Consider the following 20,860-nt stretch of genomic DNA (forward strand, 5'->3'; position numbering starts at 1 on the left):
TCAGGTGTTCAGGTGATGTTCAGGTGTATGTTCAGGTGTATGTTCAGATGTTCAGGTGTATGTTCAGATGTTCAGGTGTATGTTCAGGTGATGTTCAGGTGTATGTTTAGGTGTTCAGGTGTATGTTCAGATGTTCAGGTGTATGTTCAGGTGTTCAGGTGTATGTTCAGATGTTCAGGTGTATGTTCAGGTGTTCAGGTGTATGTTCAGATGTTCAGGTGTATGTTCAGGTGTATGTTCAGGTGTTCAGGTGTATGTTCAGATGTTCAGGTGTATGTTCAGGTGTTCAGGTGATGTTCAGGTGTATGTTCAGGTGTTCAGGTGATGTTCAGGTGTATGTTCAGGTGTATGTTCAGGTGTTCAGGTGATGTTCAGGTGTTGAGGTGTATGTTCAGATGTTCAGGTGTATGTTCAGGTGTTCAGGTGATGTTCAGGTGTATGTTCAGGTGTTCAGGTGATGTTCAGGTGTATGTGCAGGTGTTGAGGTGTATGTTCAGATGTTCAGGTGTATGTTCAGGTGTATGTTCAGGTGAGGCAGCTGCACAGATTCATCCTCCACGATGTGACGTCAGACTAGAAGGTTCTCCACGGAGACACAACTTGTCTCGACACACAAGTGTCACCAACTCGAGCTCGTGCCTCCGCGGACTGTTCACGTTTGATTTAAGTAGAAACTTACCTTTCCCGCGCACATGATGACGAACAAGCCGAGCGACAAAATTATCCGAACGTTCCTCATTATTCCCGCTTTGAAGACGATCCACAGAAAGAGCGAGTTTTCACAGCGTCGCTTCTTTCCTCTGCGACGATCACCTCTTCTCTCTCTCCGTCTCTCCCTCACTCTCTCCCGCTAACCCCCACCGGATACGTGTTTTTGTCGTTCCTCCCCCTTTCTCTCCTCTCTCTCTCTCCTCCTCTCTTTCTCTCCTCCTCTCTCTCCCCCTCTCTTTCTCTCCGTCTCTCTTTCTCTCCTCCTCTCTTTCTCTCCTCTCGTTCTCTCCTCCTCTCTCTCCCCCTCTCTTTCTCTCCGTCTCTCTTTCTCTCCTCTTCTCTTTCTCTCCTCTCTTTCTCTCCTCCTCTCGTTCTTTCCTCCTCTCTTTCTCTCCTCCACTCTTTCTCTCCTCCTCTCTTTCTCTCCTCCACTCTTTCTCTCCTCCTCTCTTTCTCTCCTCTTCTCTTTCTCTCCTCTCTTTCTCCCCTCTTCTCTTTCTCTCCTCTCTTTCTCTCTTTCTCTCCTCTCTTCCTCTCCTCTTCTCTTTCTCTCCTCCTCTCTTTCTCTCCCCCTCTCTTTCTCTCCTCTTCTCTTTCTCTCCCCCTCTCTTTCTCTCCTCTCTTTCTCTCCTCCTCTCGTTCTTTCCTCCTCTCTTTCTCTCCTCCACTCTTTCTCTCCTCCTCTCTTTCTCTCCTCCACTCTTTCTCTCCTCCTCTCTTTCTCTCCTCTTCTCTTTCTCTCCTCCTCTCTTTCTCTCCTCTCTTTCTCCCCTCTTCTCTTTCTCTCCTCTCTTTCTCTCCTCTCTTCCTCTCCTCTTCTCTTTCTCTCCTCCTCTCTTTCTCTCCCCCTCTCTTTCTCTCCCCCTCTCTTTCTCTCCTCTTCTCTTTCTCTCCTCCTCTCTTTCTCTCTTTCTCTCCTCTTCTCTTTCTCTCCCCCTCTCTTTCTCTCCTCTTCTCTTTCTCTCCTCCTCTCTTTCTCTCCTCCTCTCTTTCTCTCCTCTCTTTCTCTCCTCTTCTCTTTCCCTCCTCTCTTTCTCTCCTCTTCTCTTTCTCTCCTCTTCTCTTTCCCTCCTCTCTTTCTCTCCTCTTCTCTTTCTCTCCTCTTTCCTCCTCTCTTTCTCTCCTCTTCTCTTTCTCTCCTCCACTCTTTCTCTCCTCTCTTTCTTTATTTATAATTTCTGAGTTAGATGTAGTTTTTTTCGGCAATAATTTAATTATATATATATATATATATATATATATATAATATTTATTTGTTAAAACTCCTTTTCTTCATTTATAACTACTTTATTTTAAAAGAAGCGATTTTTTTTCATAATTTTTTGTGACGATTATGTTTACGATGGATTTACATGATACAATGTTTAAGAAATCCATCCACTTTAGAAAAGGTCTGACAGGATTGTCATCCGTTCATTAATGTATTTATTTATTTATTATCAACACCTTTGTTATTTTCTGTGGGAAACATCTTTTGAAAAATCATATTATAAATCATCAGAATAATTGATTCATTATAAATCATCAGAATAATTCTTCACTTGAGTGTGTGTCGTGAATATTATCTTTTAATATGTTCAACCATATTTAAATCACGGTCAAAGAGCTGCAGAAAGACGCAAAAATAAAGGAGAATTAAACTTTAACGTGAAGAGGAACCGAGTTTGAACAAAGTCTCCCCCTGCTGGTGATTCTTCAGAGTCACGTGGGGTCCGACAGGATTTTTGATTGGTCCTCCAACCCTTCACAATGACGTTTAATGTTTTAAATATTAACAATTTTACTATATAAATAAACACTATATTTATAATATATTTTATATATTATAAAATAATATAGTTCTATTAAGAAAACACTTTGTGTATATATTTATGTTTGTAAGTATGTAGAAATGTATCTGTGCACAGGTTTGGTGTGTGTATTTGTGTCTGTATGTGTAAGTGTGTGTGTGTATGTATTAGAGAGTTTGTGTCTTGGTGCGTTTGTTTTCTTTTGTATACATTAGTGTGTGTGACTGCATGTGTATGTACAAATATATATAGAGAGGTATATATACAGTATGTTTTTGTTTGTGGCTGTGTGTGTGTTTGTGTCTATCCATATGTGTGTGTTAGTGTGCACGTGTGTGTGTGTGTTTGGCAGCGGTTCAACACTCAGATTTACGTGTAACGTTGTTGTGTAGCTGGTATCACAACACAATTTAAACATCATAAAACATACATTAAAATAATTGAAAATACTTTGTGAGAAGTTTCTTGAAAATGATGCTTCTCGTCATGGAGGAATAAAGTAATAATTTTATACAAGATTCAACAACACAACATGTTGACAAACATCTACTGGTGACAAACACTGCTTCAACATAGTTAATGAAACAGCGCCCTCAACTGGCGGTCTAATGTGAATAAGAATCAGAGAATTACTCATAAAACTGTACAAATAAATATGTTTATAGTCTTTTTATGACACATGAACACAGACATGACAAGTGATGACACATGAACAGATACATGACTGTCACGAGGAAATACTCAACTCTATAAACACGTGGGGTGGTCATAATGTTCTGTTCAGTACACGTGGTTGGCGGAGTCGTTGCTGACGTGTTCTTCTGTGAAATTGTCCTCGTCTTCATCGTCCTGCTTGTCGATGAACGGAATCAGGATCTTCCTGCAGAACTGAGTGAACGACCTGCCGATGATTCCAAACCTGCGCAGAAAGTATTTGAGTTGAGAGGATTTATACTCGATAAATCTTAACTTAAACACTGACAACTTCATCAGTAATCAACGTGATGTTTCATTATGTATTTATCCAAGTACAAGTATAACTCTATGATCTGTAGTATCATTCAGACAGGCAGAAATATACTTTATTGATCCCCGAACAATTATTTTGTCCAGCAGCAATAACACATCCGTCCATACAAACATCTGTAGTATTACTCCGCGATGACTTGTAGTATTACTCCTCAATGATCCGTAGTATTACTCCGCGATGATCTGTAGTATTACTCCTCGATGATTCGTAGTATTACTCCGCGATGATCTGTAGTATTACTCCGTGATGATCTGTAGTATTACTCCTCGATGATTCGTAGTATTACTCCGCGACAATCCATAGTATTACTCTTCTATGATCCGTAGTATTATTCTGCGATGATCTGTAGGATTACTCCGCGATGATCTGTAGTATTACTCCTCTATGATCCCTAGTATTATTCTGCGGTGATCTGTAGGATTACCCCGCGATTACTCCTCGATGATCCGTAGTATTACTCCTCTATGATCCGTAGTATTATTCTGCGGTGATCTGTAGGATTACTCCACAATGATCTGTAGTATGACTCCTCGATGATCCGTAGTATTACTCCGTGATGATCTGTAGTATTACTCCTTGATGATCCGTAGTATTACTCCGCGACAATCCATAGTATTACTCCTCTATGATCCGTAGTATTATTCTGTGATGATCTGTAGGATTACTCCGCGATGATCTGTAGTATTACTCCTCTATGATCCGTAGTATTATTCCTCAATGATCTGTAGTATTACTCCTCGATGATCCGTAGTATTACCCCGCGATGATCTGTAGTATTACTCCTCAATGATCCGTAGTATTACTCTGTGACAATCCATAGTATTACTCCAGGAGGCTTCATAGTATTACTCTACAGGCTTCATAATATTACTCCACTAGGCTTCAAAGTATTACTCCACAAGGCTTAATAGAAATACTCTTCAAAGCAAGTATTACACTTATAATATTACTCAGCGAAGCTTCATAAGATTACTCTGCGAAGCTTCATAATATTACTCAGCGAAGCTTCATAATATTACTATACGAAGCTTCATAGTATTACTCCGCGAAGCTTCATAGTTTTACTCCGCAAGGCTTGATAGTATTACTCCACAATGCATTGATCCGGAGTAATACTACTAAACAGCAGATTTCAGTAACACAGCAGAACAAACCTCATAGTCGAGGTACTTGGATCAGAAAAGCCACATACATGTACTTGGATCAGAAAAGTCGAGGTACTTGGATCAGAAAAGCCACATACATGTACTTGCTTCAGTGCTGTGACAGGACGTGTGCTACCGTAAGTCATGTAAGAGCAGGACAGTGAGATTGTTGAAGGATCTGACCTCCCACTCTCCATCTGCTCCTCCAGCTCCTCCCGCAGCAGCAGGATCTCAGAAGGTTCCACCTCCACCAGGCTGGGCTTCTTGGAGCGAGCGGAGCCGAACAGGTGAGCGGACTTCTCCTCCGGGGTGGGAAGAACCGTCTCCATCATCGGGGAACGCTGGTTGTAGATGCTGATCACGCCTGGATCCTTCTCCGAGACCCTGGGTCACAGCGTGGAGTCGACGTCAGTCACGTGTGGATGAGGTGCTGCTGTCTGACAGCAGGGGGCAGCATTTGACCTCTGAGAGCTACTATCTGTCTATCTATCATCTGTCTATCTTTCTATCTTTCTATCATCTATCTATCTTTCTATTTTTCTATCATCTTTCTATCATCTATCCATCTTTCTATCTTTCTATCCATCTTTCTATCTTTCTATCCATCTTTATATTATCTGTTCATCTTTCTATCTTTCTATCATCTGTCCATCTTTCTATCTTTCTATCATCTTTCTATCATCTGTCCATCTTTCTATCTTTCTATCATCTGTCCATCTTTCTATCTTTCTATCATCTTTCTATCATCTGTCCATCTTTCTATCTTTCTATCCATCTTTCTATTTTTCTATCATCTTTCTATCATCTATCCATCTTTCTATCTTTCTATCCATCTTTCTATCTTTCTATCCATCTATCCATCTTTATATTATCTGTTCATCTTTCTATCTTTCTATCATCTGTCCATCTTTCTATCTTTCTATCATCTTTCTATCATCTGTCCATCTTTCTATCTTTCTATCATCTGTCCATCTTTCTATCTTTCTATCATCTTTCTATCATCTGTCCATCTTTCTATCTTTCTATCATCTTTCCATCTTTCTATCTTTCTATCATCTATCCATCTTTCTATCTTTCTATCTTTCTATCCATCTGTCCACCATTCTATCTGTCTATCCATCTATCCATCTTTCTATCTTTCTATCATCTATCCATCTTTCTATCTTTCTATCATCTGTCCATCTTTATATCTTTCTATCATCTATACATCTTTCTATTTTTCTATCATCTTTCTATCATCTATCCATCTTTCTATCTTTCTATCCATCTTTCTATCTTTCTATCCATCTATCCATCTATCCATCTTTATATTATCTGTTCATCTTTCTATCTTTCTATCATCTGTCCATCTTTCTATCTTTCTATCATCTTTCTATCATCTGTCCATCTTTCTATCTTTCTATCATCTGTCCATCTTTCTATCTTTCTATCATCTTTCTATCATCTGTCCATCTTTCTATCTTTCTATCATCTTTCCATCTTTCTATCTTTCTATCATCTTTCTATCCATCTGTCCACCATTCTATCTTTCTATCCATCTATCCATCTTTCTATTTTTCTATCATCTATCCATCTTTCTATCTTTCTATCATCTGTCCATCTTTCTATCTTTCTATCATCTATACATCTTTCTATTTTTCTATCATCTTTCTATCCATCTTTCTATCTTTCTATCATCTTTCTATCCATCTGTCCATCTTTCTATCTTTCTATCATCTATCCATCTTTCTATCTTTCTATCCATCTGTCCATCTTTCTATCTTTCTATCATCTATCCATCTTTCTATCTTTCTATCATCTTTCTATCCATCTGTCCATCTTTCTATCTTTCTATCATCTATCCATCTTTCTATCTTTCTATCATCTTTCTATCCATCTGTCCATCTTTCTGTCTTTCTATCCATCTATCCATCTTTCTATTATCTGTTAATCTTTCTATCTTTCTATCATCTGTCCATCTTTCTATCCATAAAGAAACACACTGACACACACATATACACTCTCTCATAAACACACACTTCCATCCATCCATCCATCCGTCATCCATCCATCCATCCATCCATCCATCCATCCACACCTGTCATTAACACACCTGTCATGTTAGCATCAATAACCCATCCATCCATATATCATCCATCCATCCATATATCATCCATCCATCCATCCATCCATCCATCCATCCACACACACACGTACTGTTGACCGAGGTTGTTCTTGGACTCCGTCTTTCCTTTGGCAGCTGAGTTCACTCCGATCCTGTCCTGCACAGCCATGGTGAACTTGTCTGAGTTGAGGAGTCGCCAAACTTCGTCCTGGATCAGCGTCAACTCTGTGCGTCCAAACGTCACCCAGCCGGCGAAGCAGAAGAAGCTGTACATGCACTGGAGCGAGAGACAGATGTTGAAACACCTGCTGAGAAGGATCAACGACCACGTGACCACAATCTCAAGGACATTTTTCAACGAATCAGAACAAACATGGTTACATTTTTATTTAGTATATAATATTGTGTTGACTCTAAATATTCATTTCTCTAGTCTTTTTCCCTTTTTTTCTCGGTCATTTGGTGAAAATATCAAAAATATTTGAGATAAAATTCACATTATGTTTTGGTTTTAATGTCGTGTGTCAATCAAAACACCAGGGGCCTCAAGAAGTTCGTAGATCTTCTACTAAATATGTCTGGAACTGAAATCCAGAAGATGGTGCAGCACAAAAATTCTTCGTACATCCCCATCAACGTAGAATTAATCGCAGACTTGTTCGTCCCTTTCCACGCCCTCATTTACATATTTAAATGAAGCAGAGTCTGTGATTTTTATCTCTGCGATCAGAACAAACAAATGAAAACATGAATATAAACTGGTTTAACTGTTTATATTTGTTCTTTTAAACATGTCTGACATGAACATACTTACATTTAAATAGTGCAGACGAGCTCCGTGTAAATGTTTATATTTTATATACATTTATTAACGAAAATACTTTATTGACAGACGATCAGGGGTTTATTTGAAACGTCAAGCTAGTATGATGAAGAAGAAGAAGAAGAAGAAGAAGAAGAAGAAGAAGAAGAAGAAGAAGAAGAAGAAGAAGAAGAAGAAGAAGAAGAAGAAGAAGAAGAAGAAGAAGAAGAAGAAGAAGAAGAAGAAGAAGAAGAAGAAGAAGAAGAAGAAGAAGAAGAAGAAGAAGAAGAAGAAGAAGAAGAAGAAGAAGAAGAAGAAGAAGAAGAAGAAGAAGAAGAAGAAGAAGAAGAAGAAGAAGAAGAAGAAGAAGAAGAAGAAGAAGAAGAAGAAGAAGAAGAAGAAGAAGAAGAAGAAGAAGAAGAAGATGATGATGATGATGATGATGATGATGATGATGATGATGATGATGATGATGATGATGATGATGATGATGATGATGATGATGATGATGATGATGATGATGATGATGATGATGATGATGATGAAGATGAAGATGAAGATGAAGATGATGAAGATGAAGATGAAGATGAAGATGAAGATGAAGATGAAGATGAAGATAAAGATAAAGATAAAGATAAAGATAAAGATGAAGAAGATGAAGAAGATGAAGAAGATGAAGATGATGAAGATGAAGATGAAGAAGATGAAGAAGATGAAGATGAAGATGATGAAGATGAAGATGAAGAAGATGAAGATGAAGAAGATGAAGAAGATGAAGAAGATGAAGATGAAGAAGATGAAGAAGATGAAGAAGATAAAGATAAAGATAAAGATAAAGATAAAGATGAAGATAAAGATGAAGATAATGAAGATGAAGATGAAGAAGATGAAGAAGATAAAGATAAAGATAAAGATGAAGATGAAGATAAAGATAAAGATGAAGATGATGATGATGAAGATGAAAATGATGATGAAGATGATGATGAAGATGATGAAGATGAAGATAAAGATGAAGAAGATAAAGATAAAGATAAAGATGATGATGATGAAGATGAAAATGATGATGAAGATGATGATGAAGATGATGAAGATGAAGATAAAGATGAAGAAGATAAAGATGAAGAAGATGAAGATGATGAAGATAAAGATGAAGATGATGATGATAAAGATGAAAATGATGATGAAGATGATGATGAAGATGATGAAGATGAAGATAAAGATGAAGAAGATAAAGATGAAGAAGATGAAGATGATGAAGATAAAGATGAAGATGATGAAGATGATCTGATCGTCTGAGTTTCATATAAATGTGTGAAACAACTGCAACACACAAGTTGTTATTACATTTATGAACTAAAACCAAAACAATTGATGTGAAAGTGTATTTATTTATGTATTAATGTGTTTTTCAAAGAGATCGATCACATGATCACGGCTTCAGCTGCTTTCATTGCAGCTTCACTTCGATCAAACGTCGTTTCACCAAAATCAGAATCAGAATCATTTTCTTTGTAATATTTTAAAAAACAGCTCAAAATTACTTAAGTTTTATTTCTCAATAGTGTAAAGTAGTGGATTAAAATATTCATTATTAAATGATCGATGTTGTCTTAATAAATACAGATCAATAGTTTGGTGAATGAGAACATATTAAGTTTGTGACTAATTTAATATCCACTCCTGTAACGACAACTACTGTGTGATAATCTATGATCAATATTGATCGATCATGTACCTGAACATCTGAGCAGCTGATCCGTACGTCACCTACACACCCTGAGGAATAACCAACACTTTTCAGTATTAATATTGATATGGACTTTGACTTAAAGGAGGCTCAGCAACGTTTCTTTGTGTGTAAAACCCAGTGGCGGGTCGTGCACTTCACACCCAGGCCTTCACTGTCCAACATGAACTAATCCACCTCTTAATGCCATCATTATGACTCCACGGCTATAGAAACCATCAATATTACACAGAAATGCAGTATAACAGGCGTCGCATCCCAGAAATGTATCTCGTGTAGCAAGAAAGAATGTCATTAGTAAAGCAAGAAACACAATTAGGACGATTGAACAAGTGTCTCGTCACTGTAGCCACAGCTGCCATACATACATCATCTCCAGCAGAAACATCAAGATTAACCTCATGACAAAAGTATTAAAACGTTTAAATAAAATGCATTACTACTTACAAAACTACTGATAATTTGTAAGCAAAGTCCATCCTTTCTTTCCTCAAGAAGAGTTCGATTACTCTGTTGTTTATCTGTTTCAGTTCCAACAATAACTTTCTATCGCCATGGAGGCCGATGCTGGAGGTCTAGTCTGTCCAGTCGTGTTTCTGGAGGAAGTTTGGATTCGTGCGACCAAATCAATGTCTTCTCCTCCGTCAGACATTGTTAAAAAAGTTATGAAATCCACTCGCAAAATATTTGAGTTCGCGCCGCTAGCTATAGATGCTCTGACTAGTATTTCTCTGAACATCCAATCAAAGGACGTGAAGATGCTGACGTCACTGGACGCCTGCTAGAAGGTGTTGTCAACTAGAACTCTGATTGGTTGAAGCAACAGCGTCATTCTTACTTTAAACTACAGACACCACTGTCCATTGAAGACATATTCTAAATTACTTTCCTATAGGTGTATCCATTGATGAGTTGAATGTATGTCCTTTGTGTAATCAACTGTTAAACATTGATAATGTCATCTCTCGTTCAGATCTTAAACATCCTGTGTTGTGTTTTACGACATCTCTCTTCTCACAGCAGGGGTTGAAGGTCCAGGGCTCAGGGGCTCTGGCCAACTGTGTCTTAACTTTTATGGACCTTGGTGCCATTTTGTTAGAAGTGCTGACTGTGAAGATAACATACTGTATGTATTGGGGGAGGAAGGATAAAGCCACGGTAACAAATGTCGTGATTGTTTAGACAAGGATGTTCCCGACTTTTGAAGTATCAAGACACAGAATTGATGGTCCTCGAACCTGGTTGGAGATAACAGGTGTGAAGGAGGTCAGGAGATTCTCTGTCTAGATTAGTGATCAGATCAAACAACATCTGTTGTTCATTATGGAGTCAGATTTGGGGAACTTAACTTATGATGGGAGTGTCTTGAGTGTCTTGAGGGCTTTAAAAGACGAGACGATCTAAAGATTAAGGGCCACTCTCTGGGAGGACCTGGGTGAGCCAGGATGTCTGACAGAGACTGGACCAAGCGCTGGAACTGTGGTATTTCTGAACAATCTGAACAATTTGAATAATTTGCATTTCTTTGTTTAACTGTTGTATTTAAGGTCTTGTAAGGCCTACTTTGGTAATCATACTTTGTTATTAATAAATTGACTGTTTTAATTCTAAAATGTCTTCCTTGGATCAAACGAATGCGCAGAACTCATTAGACAGGAGAGAGATTTGAGTTCCTTTACCATTCTGAAGGCGTCGAGGCAGATGTTTGACCCTGGCAACAGATGATGGCTGAAATATGATTGGATAAAAGCTCTAAAATAAATAAACACCAGTGGAAGCAGCGCAACCAAGAGAAAAGCTACGAAATAAAATAGACTATTGGAAATAATTTAATACTAATAATATTATATTATTATATAATATTATATATAATAATATTCATGGAAAAAATATATTAAAACATAAGTCAGTGATTCTGTCTGATAGTGTTTAGGCCAGCAGAGAAGGCCTTGCTGGCCCTGACAGTCCACCACTGGTAAAACCCCTCAGTACATGAGATGATGTTGAAGATGTTGATGTGTGACAAAATAAATGATTAGGTAACTAATGAATTAAAATCATAAAAATAGTCCAACTACAGAACCTGCTCTTCGTACTCACTGCGTGAAGCAAACACTCGGTGCTGTTCGCCGTCATCTGGCCCCTGAGAATGAAAACATCGTTACTCTAGCAGAACATTCTACAGAGTCTGGACGTGTTGTGGTCAAACTTTTACAGAGAACACGAAGAGTTCGTTTGTGTCGTTTACACTATTGTAACACTTTATTTTCATGTCTTAACAAGAAGGATGTGTCTCGCCTGCAGTTTATACAAAACTCTGCAGCCAGAATTCTGAGCCGCTCTAGTAGAAGAACTCACATTTCTCCTTCAAACTCTTCACTGGCTGCTCTAGTAGAAGAACTCACATTTCTCCTTCAAACTCTTCACTGGCCGCTCTAGTAGAAGAACTCACATTTCTCCTTCAAACTCTTCACTGGCTGCTCTAGTAGAAGAACTCACATTTCTCCTTCAAACTCTTCACTGACCGCTCTAGTAGAAGAACTCACATTTCTCCTTCAAACTCTTCACTGGCTGCTCTAGTAGAAGAACTCACATTTCTCCTTCAAACTCTTCACTGGCCGCTCTAGTAGAAGAACTCACATTTCTCCTTCAAACTCTTCACTGGCTGCTCTAGTAGAAGAACTCACATTTCTCCTTCAAACTCTTCACTGGCAGCTCTAGTAGAAGAACTCACATTTCTCCTTCAAACTCTTCACTGGCGGCTCTAGTAGAAGAACTCACATTTCTCCTTCAAACTCTTCACTGGCCGCTCTAGTAGAAGAACTCACATTTCTCCTTCAAACTCTTCACTGGCTGCTCTAGTAGAAGAACTCACATTTCTCCTTCAAACTCTTCACTGGCCGCTCTAGTAGAAGAACTCACATTTCTCCTTCAAACTCTTCACTGGCGGCTCTGGTAGAAGAACTCACATTTCTCCTTCAAACTCTTCACTGGCTGCTCTAGTAGAAGAACTCACATTTCTCCTTCAAACTCTTCACTGGCGGCTCTAGTAGAAGAACTCACATTTCTCCTTCAAACTCTTCACTGGCCGCTCTAGTAGAAGAACTCACATTTCTCCTTCAAACTCTTCACTGGCCGCTCTAGTAGAAGAACTCACATTTCTCCTTCAAACTCTTCACTGGCGGCTCTAGTAGAAGAACTCACATTTCTCCTTCAAACTCTTCACTGGCGGCTCTAGTAGAAGAACTCACATTTCTCCTTCAAACTCTTCACTGGCTGCTCTAGTAGAAGAACTCACATTTCTCCTTCAAACTCTTCACTGGCTGCTCTAGTAGAAGAACTCACATTTCTCCTTCAAACTCTTCACTGGCGGCTCTAGTAGAAGAACTCACATTTCTCCTTCAAACTCTTCACTGGCGGCTCTAGTAGAAGAACTCACATTTCTCCTTCAAACTCTTCACTGGCCGCTCTAGTAGAAGAACTCACATTTCTCCTTCAAACTCTTCACTGGCCGCTCTAGTAGAAGAACTCACATTTCTCCTTCAAACTCTTCACTGGCTTCCAGTTTCTTTCAGGATCATTTTAAAATTCTGGTTCTTACTTTCAGATCTATTCATGGTCAGACCTTCCATCAGTGATCTGATCCAGACTTACACCCCAGCTCGGGCTCTGAGGTCTTGGGCAGGGGAACTCGCCATTTCGAGGTTGAAAGAGCCACGATACACTCTTGGGTAAAGTTGTGAAAATGTTCCTATCTCAATAGGTTTAATATATGAAATAGAATATAGTAGGACAGCTGAGTGTATCCACGCAAAACCTGAGAACAATTCCGGGAGGCTTCTGCTGATTGTTTCCCTCCACGAACATTTCGCCCAAACACATTTGTTTCCAGGCCTTCAGGTCACCTTGACCGAGAGATAACACAAGGGATACCACAAACACATTTGTTTCCAGGCCTTCAGGTCACCTTGACCGAGAGATAACACAAGGGATACCACAAACACATTTGTTTCCAGGCCTTCAGGTCACCTTGACCGAGAGACAACACAAGGGATACCACAAACACATTTTTTTCCCCAGGCCTTCGGGTCACCTTGACCCAGTGACAACACAATGGATACCACAAACACATTTGTTTCCGGGCCTTCGGATGACCTTGGCCCAAGGACAACACAAGGGATACCACAAACACATTTGTTTCCAGGCCTTCGGGTCACCTTGACCGAGAGATAACACAAGGGATACCACAAACACATTTGTTTCCAGGCCTTCAGGTCACCTTGACCGAGAGACAACACAAGGGATACCACAAACACATTTTTTTCCCCAGGCCTTCGGGTCACCTTGACCCAGTGACAACACAATGGATACCACAAACACATTTGTTTCCGGGCCTTTGGATGACCTTGGCCCAAGGACAACACAAGGGATACCACAAACACATTTGTTTCCGGGCCTTCGGGTCACTTTGACCGAGAGATAACACAAGGGATACCACAAACACATTTGTTTCCAGGCCTTCAGGTCACCTTGACCGAGAGACAACACAAGGGATACCACAAACACATTTTTTTCCCCAGGCCTTCGGGTCACCTTGACCCAGTGACAACACAATGGATACCACAAACACATTTGTTTCCAGGCCTTCAGGTCACCTTGACCGAGAGACAACACAAGGGATACCACAAACAATTTTTTTCCCGGGCCTTCGGGTCACCTTGACCCAGTGACAACACAATGGATACCACAAACACATTTGTTTCCGGGCCTTCGGATGACCTTGGCCCAAGGACAACACAAGGGATACCACAAACACATTTGTTTCCGGGCCTTCGGGTCACCTTGACCGAGAGATAACACAAGGGATACCACAAACACATTTGTTTCCAGGCCTTCGGGTCACCTTGACCGAGAGACAACACAAGGGATACCACAAACACATTTTTTTCCCCAGGCCTTCGGGTCACCTTGACCCAGTGACAACACAATGGATACCACAAACACATTTGTTTCCGGGCCTTCGGATGACCTTGGCCCAAGGACAACACAAGGGATACCACAAACACATTTGTTTCCGGGCCTTCGGGTCACCTTGACCGAGAGATAACACAAGGGATACCACAAACACATTTGTTTCCAGGCCTTCAGGTCACCTTGACCGAGAGACAACACAAGGGATACCACAAACACATTTTTTTCCCCAGGCCTTCGGGTGACCTTGACCCAGTGACAACACAATGGATACCACAAACACATTTGTTTCCAGGCCTTCAGGTCACCTTGACCGAGAGACAACACAAGGGATACCACAAACAATTTTTTTCCCGGGCCTTCGGGTCACCTTGACCCAGTGACAACACAATGGATACCACAAACACATTTTTTTCCGGGCCTTCGGATGACCTTGGCCCAAGGACAACACAAGGGATACCACAAACACATTTGTTTCCGGGCCTTCGGGTCACCTTGACCGAGAGATAACACAAGGGATACCACAAACACATTTGTTTCCAGGCCTTCGGGTCACCTTGACAGAGAGACAACACAAGGGATACCACAAACACATTTTTTTCCCCAGGCCTTCGGGTCACCTTGACCCAGTGACAGCACAATGGATACCACAAACACATTTGTTTCCGGGCCTTGGATGACCTTGGCCCAAGGACAACACAAGGGATACCACAAACACATTTGTTTCCGGGCCTTCGGGTCACCTTGACCGAGAGATAACACAAGGGATACCACAAACACATTTGTTTCCAGGCCTTCAGGTCACCTTGACCGAGAGACAACACAAGGGATACCACAAACACTTTTTTTTCCCCAGGCCTTCGGGTCACCTTGACCCAGTGACAGCACAATGGATACCACAAACACATTTGTTTCCGGGCCTTGGATGACCTTGGCCCAAGGACAACACAAGGGATACCACAAACACATTTGTTTCCGGGCCTTCGGGTCACCTTGACCGAGAGATAACACAAGGGATACCACAAACACATTTGTTTCCAGGCCTTCAGGTCACCTTGACCGAGAGACAACACAAGGGATACCACAAACACTTTTTTTTTCCCCAGGCCTTCGGGTCACCTTGACCCAGTGACAACACAATGGATACCACAAACACATTTGTTTCCGGGCCTTCGGATGACCTTGGCCCAAGGACAACACAAGGGATACCACAAACACATTTTTTTCCCCAGGCCTTCGGGTCACCTTGACCCAGTGACAACACAATGGATACCACAAACACATTTGTTTCCGGGCCTTCGGGTCACCTTGACCCAGAGATAACACCAGGAGATGCAGGATTGAACCAGAGGCTGGAGAAAGGGAAGTCGTATGTTCCTCAGACTCACATGTGATGCGTGACGTGTCTCTGCTCCAGCTGAGGCGTGATGTGCAGGTCGGTGAAGAGGCTCAGGTAGGACACGGACAGCTTCTCGTGGGCGATCTCCTTCTTGGCCATGATCCGAGCCAGTTTCTGCTGCTCCGTGATTAGCTTCTCTCTGGAGAAGGAAGTTAGTGTTCCTGGGTGAGTCCGGCGCCGTGAGTCACTCACCCGGTGATGGACTGAGGCTTGTTCTCCAGCGCCATGTGCTCCAGGTGACACGACAGGTACAGGAAGAGGTCGATCAGGAAGCTGTCCAGGTCTTTGTTCCTGCGCTCACAGACAAAGTCTCACATACACATCAAGCACATACTTCCAAGATGGCGGCTCACTTGAGGACGTCCATGAAGCAGACGGGGATGGGAGGATAGTAGTTCTCCTGCAGCAGTCCGATGGCTACTTCTACGACTCAGAGACACTCGGGTCAGAACCTTCACAAGGCTTCACAAGGCTTCACTAAGTTTCATGAGGCTTCAATAGGCTTCAAGAGGCTTCACAAGGCTTCACAAAGCTCATGTGGCTTCACGGGGCTTCACAGAGTTTCATGTGGCTTCATAAGGCTTCACAAGGCTTCACTAAGCTTCATGAGGCTTCAAGAGGCTTCACAAAGCTTCACAAAGCTCATGTGGCTTCACAGGGCTTCACGAGGCTTCACAAGGCTTTGCAAAGCTTCATGGAGCTTCACGAGGTTTTACGAAGCTTCACAAAGCTTCATGAAACAGTGTCATACATTTCAGAGCTCCACCATTTGATGTTTCAAGATGGTCAAGTCCTAAGATCATACAACATAGTTATGTACTGACAATGCTGCTCTACAAAGCTTCACGAAGCTTCGGGAGGCGTCACTGTTCTACCTTCCACCAGTCGTGCTGTTGGAGGTCCCAGCTTGGACCATGACTCACGTTTGACGTCGTCCAGTGTGATGAAGTCGCCCTGCTTGTCCATGATGGTGGCTTTATATGTGTCGAACTGAGCTTGACTCAGAACCTTCCCCAGACTCTTGCGCCCCCTTTCTTTCCACTTGCAAATGTCCGCCAACCTGGGAGCAGACCACACTTCAGAACCTCTGAGCTGTGTCGCCACATGGACACCTACCACTCTGAGCGGTGCTGCAGGTCGTTGAACATGAAGTTGCTGCGTCGTCGGACCACCTCCTGCTCCGTCAGGTCCGACCTGTGGACCATCAGTTCAAGGAACCTCTGAGATGATCTGGTGTCCATCAACTCACCCGGTGAACTTCAGACAGTGAGCCTCGTCGTCCCAGACCCAGCTGTTGGCAGCTTGTTCGTTCTTCTTCTTCGCCTTCTTCTTCTTGCTGGACAAACTGCTGATCTGGGACGACCACGGACTGTTGGGTGAAGACGTGAACGATTGTTGAGCCATTAGAACCTCAGACTGACCAGTGAAAGAACTCTCTTCAAATGTTCTCATATCAAAGGTCGTCTTATTACCTCGAGTGACTTTCTTCTCTCGTGATGCCTTTGATCTCAAATGTGACTTTATTCTCAATATTGTTTGATTAAAGTTGAACATTATAGTTGAAAATTGTTTGATTATAGTTGAAAATTGTTTGATTATAGTTGAAAATTGTTTGATTACAGTTGAAAATTGTTTTGATTATAGTTGATAATTGTTTGATTATAGTTGAAAATAGTTGATTACAGTTGAAAATTGTTTGATTATAGTTGAAAATTGTTTGATTATAGTTTAAATTGTTTGATTATAGTTGAAAATTGTTTGATTACAGTTGAAAATTGTTTGATTATAGTTTAAATTGTTTGATTATAGTTGAAAATTGTTTGATTATAGTTGAAAATTGTTTGATTATAGTTGAAATTGTTAGATTATAGTTGAAAATTGTTTGATTATAGTTGAAAATTGTTTGATTATAGTTGAAAATTGTTTGATTATAGTTGAAAATTGTTTGATTATAGTTGAAAATTGTTTGATTATAGTTGAAAATTGTTTGATTATAGTTGAAAATTGTTTGATTATAGTTGAAAATTGTTTGATTATAGTTGAAAATTGTTTGATTATAGTTGAATATTGTTTGATTATAGTTGAAAATTGTTTGATTCTAGATTAAATTGTTTGATTATAGTTGAAAATTGTTTGATTATAGTTGAAAATTGTTTGATTCTAGATTAAATTGTTTGATTATAGTTGAAAATTGTTTGATTATAGTTGAAAATTGTTTGATTATAGTTGAAAATTGTTTGATTATAGTTGAAAATTGTTTGATTCTAGATTAAATTGTTTGATTATAGTTGAAAATTGTTTGATTATAGTTGATAATTGTTTGATTATAGTTGAAAATTGTTTGATTCTAGATTAAATTGTTTGATTATAGTTGAAAATTGTTTGATTACAGTTGAAAATTGTTTGATTAAAGTTGAAAATTGTTTGATTATAGTTGATAATTGTTTGATTCTAGATTAAATTGTTTGATTATAGTTGAAAATTGTTTGATTATAGTTGAAAATTGTTTGATTATAGTTGAAAATTGTTTGATTATAGTTGAAAATTGTTTGATTCTAGATTAAATTGTTTGATTATAGTTGAAAATTGTTTGATTATAGTTGATAATTGTTTGATTATAGTTGAAAATTGTTTGATTCTAGATTAAATTGTTTGATTATAGTTGAAAATTGTTTGATTACAGTTGAAAATTGTTTGATTAAAGTTGAAAATTGTTTGATTATAGTTGAAAATTGTTTGATTACAGTTGAAAATTGTTTGATTAAAGTTGAAAATTGTTTGATTATAGTTGAAAATTGTTTATAGTTGAAAATTGTTTAGTTAACTATAGTTGTTATAGTTTAATTATATAGAATGGAAAATAAAAGATAAATACTCTGATAGAATTAGATGTTTTCAGTTTTTTTCTACTGTGGGTTTCAGTTCAAAACATTGGTCAAAGTTCAAACTTCTGCTGTCCTGAGAATTGAATGACCGTTAAGATGGCGGCAGGAGGAGCTGCAGGAAAGCGAGCGACGGAGCATGAACCCAGTTTTGAAACGTAGACATTTTAATTGTTTATTTGTCGTAAAGAATAAAGTAAGACATTTTATGAATTCATTTTAGTGAGATTTTTTAAATGATCACTTAAGTTGGATCACAATTGTGTTGCATGAATCATTATTCACGTTATTAAAGATTATATACTGTATATTATTTATTAAAGACGTTCAACTCTTCTATATGAAGATAGTTTCTATAATATGACGAACAACACGTCCTCACACCCGAGGCGTCATACCATCCGACGCCGTGCAATGTCCCCCTGGCGTCACTAAGGTAACGTTACAGGGGGGACAAAAACGTTGGTTTTCGCCTACCCGGGTCACCCAGTAATATACAGAGCACTCCCCGACGTCGGATTCAAACGAACCGGGTTACATTTGAGGCGTCGCCTAACTCATCGTTGCCATGGTAACGTGACGTGTCGCTGTTGTCATTTGGCTACCGTAATTCTAGAACTATGAAGCGCACTTGAAATGTTTAATGTCAACAGTGCGACTCTAACACCGATTGTGCTTAACGACCTTGATCCACTTTAAGGAGATGAACATAAATTGGTAAAAAATGCTTAATTTTATTTTTTGAAGCTTGGATTGTTCACACATCGCGGAAGTCAAGAGGCTCTCACGGATTAATACATGCTTAAAAGGTCCTGTAAAAGTGACTATATTGTATATTTGTAGGTGTTTCAACTCCATAATGTTGACATTGTTTTATGAATGAGTAAAATAAGGTCTGTGTTATTTCACTTGATGCTCTTTATAATCCGGTGCTCTTTTCTATGAAAATAGAACCTTTCATTGAGATTGCGTTTATAGACATATGTTTTCTTTTTATTTAGCTGCGATTATGAGCGTCTACGTGACGTTTGACAACAGTAATCGCGATCCTGCAGCGGTGACGTCACACACTAATAAACTGATCCTGCAGCGGTGACGTCACACACTAATAAACTGATCCTGCAGCGGTGACGTCACACACTAATAAACTGATCCTGCAGCGGTGACGTCACACACACTTATAAACTGATCCTGCAGAGGTGACGTCACACACACTTATAAACTGATCCTGCAGCGGTGACGTCACACACACTTATAAACTGATCCTGCAGCGTTTACGTCACACACGCTAATAAACTGATCCTGCAGAGGTGACGTCACACACACTTATAAACTGATCCTGCAGAGGTGACGTCACACACACTAATAAACTGATCCTGCAGCGGTGACGTCACACACACTTATAAACTGATCCTGCAGCGGTGACGTCACACACACTTATAAACTGATCCTGCAGCGGTGACGTCACACACACTAATAAACTGATCCTGCAGCGGTGACGTCACACACACTTATAAACTGATCCTGCAGCGGTGACGTCACACACACTAATAAACTGATCCTGCAGCGGTGACGTCACACGCTAATAAACTGATCCTGCAGCGGTGACGTCACACACACTTATAAACTGATCCTGCAGAGGTGACGTCACACACACTTATAAACTGATCCTGCAGAGGTGACGTCACACACACTAATAAACTGATCCTGCAGCGGTGACGTCACACACACTTATAAACTGATCCTGCAGCGGTGACGTCACACACACTAATAAACTGATCTGTGCAGCGGTGACGTCACACACACTTATAAACTGATCCTGCAGAGGTGACGTCACACACACTTATAAACTGATCCTGCAGCGGTGACGTCACACACACTTATAAACTGATCCTGCAGCGGTGACGTCACACACACTTATAAACTGATCCTGCAGAGGTGACGTCACACACACTAATAAACTGATCTGTGCAGCGGTGACGTCACACACACTTATAAACTGATCCTGCAGCGGTGACGTCACACACACTTATAAACTGATCCTGCAGCGGTGACGTCACACACACTAATAAACTGATCCTGCAGCGGTGACGTCACACACACTTATAAACTGATCCTGCAGAGGTGACGTCACACACACTTATAAACTGATCCTGCAGAGGTGACGTCACACACACTTATAAACTGATCCTGCAGCGGTGACGTCACACACGCTAATAAACTGATCCTGCAGCGGTGACGTCACACACACTTATAAACTGATCCTGCAGCGGTGACGT

General features: G+C 40.2%; 2 protein-coding genes across 2 annotated transcripts in view; both read right to left on the reverse strand.

Moving 5' to 3' along the window:
• sdc2 (syndecan 2) overlaps positions 1-972 on the reverse strand; it is a 67,543-nt gene extending 66,571 nt beyond the window's left edge. Inside the window, exon 1 of the mRNA XM_087786190.1 lies at positions 680-972. Coding sequence (XP_087642316.1) covers positions 680-739 — 60 coding nt within the window. The 5' untranslated portion in view covers positions 740-972. The remainder of the gene's footprint in view (positions 1-679) is intronic.
• A 2,309-nt stretch (positions 973-3,281) lies between these two features.
• ppp1r36 (protein phosphatase 1 regulatory subunit 36) lies at positions 3,282-17,103 on the reverse strand. Its single transcript, XM_087785647.1, has 10 exons — positions 16,949-17,103; positions 16,816-16,893; positions 16,623-16,759; positions 16,053-16,122; positions 15,892-15,990; positions 15,689-15,838; positions 11,430-11,472; positions 6,873-7,057; positions 4,860-5,060; positions 3,282-3,420 (listed from the first exon to the last, which is right to left on the reverse strand). The coding sequence occupies exons 1-10, from the start codon at positions 17,101-17,103 to the stop codon at positions 3,282-3,284; spliced, it is 1,257 nt and encodes a 418-aa protein (XP_087641773.1).
• Positions 17,104-20,860: the final 3,757 nt, after the last annotated feature.

The sequence above is a fragment of the Callionymus lyra genome, chromosome 3 (assembly GCF_982586985.1).
Source record: "Callionymus lyra chromosome 3, fCalLyr1.hap1.1, whole genome shotgun sequence".
NCBI lineage: Eukaryota > Metazoa > Chordata > Actinopteri > Syngnathiformes > Callionymidae > Callionymus > Callionymus lyra.

Excerpts from the sequence above, each read along its gene's own strand:
- ppp1r36 (XM_087785647.1), bottom strand. The coding sequence starts at position 17,103 with ATGGCTCAACAATCGTTCACGTCTTCACCCAACAGTCCGTGGTCGTCC. Across the intron at positions 16,894-16,948 it reads CACTGTCTGAAGTTCACCGG|GTCGGACCTGACGGAGCAGG; the intron begins GTGAGTTGATGG and ends GATGGTCCACAG. Across the intron at positions 16,760-16,815 it reads CTGCAGCACCGCTCAGAGTG|GTTGGCGGACATTTGCAAGT; the intron begins GTAGGTGTCCAT and ends GTCTGCTCCCAG.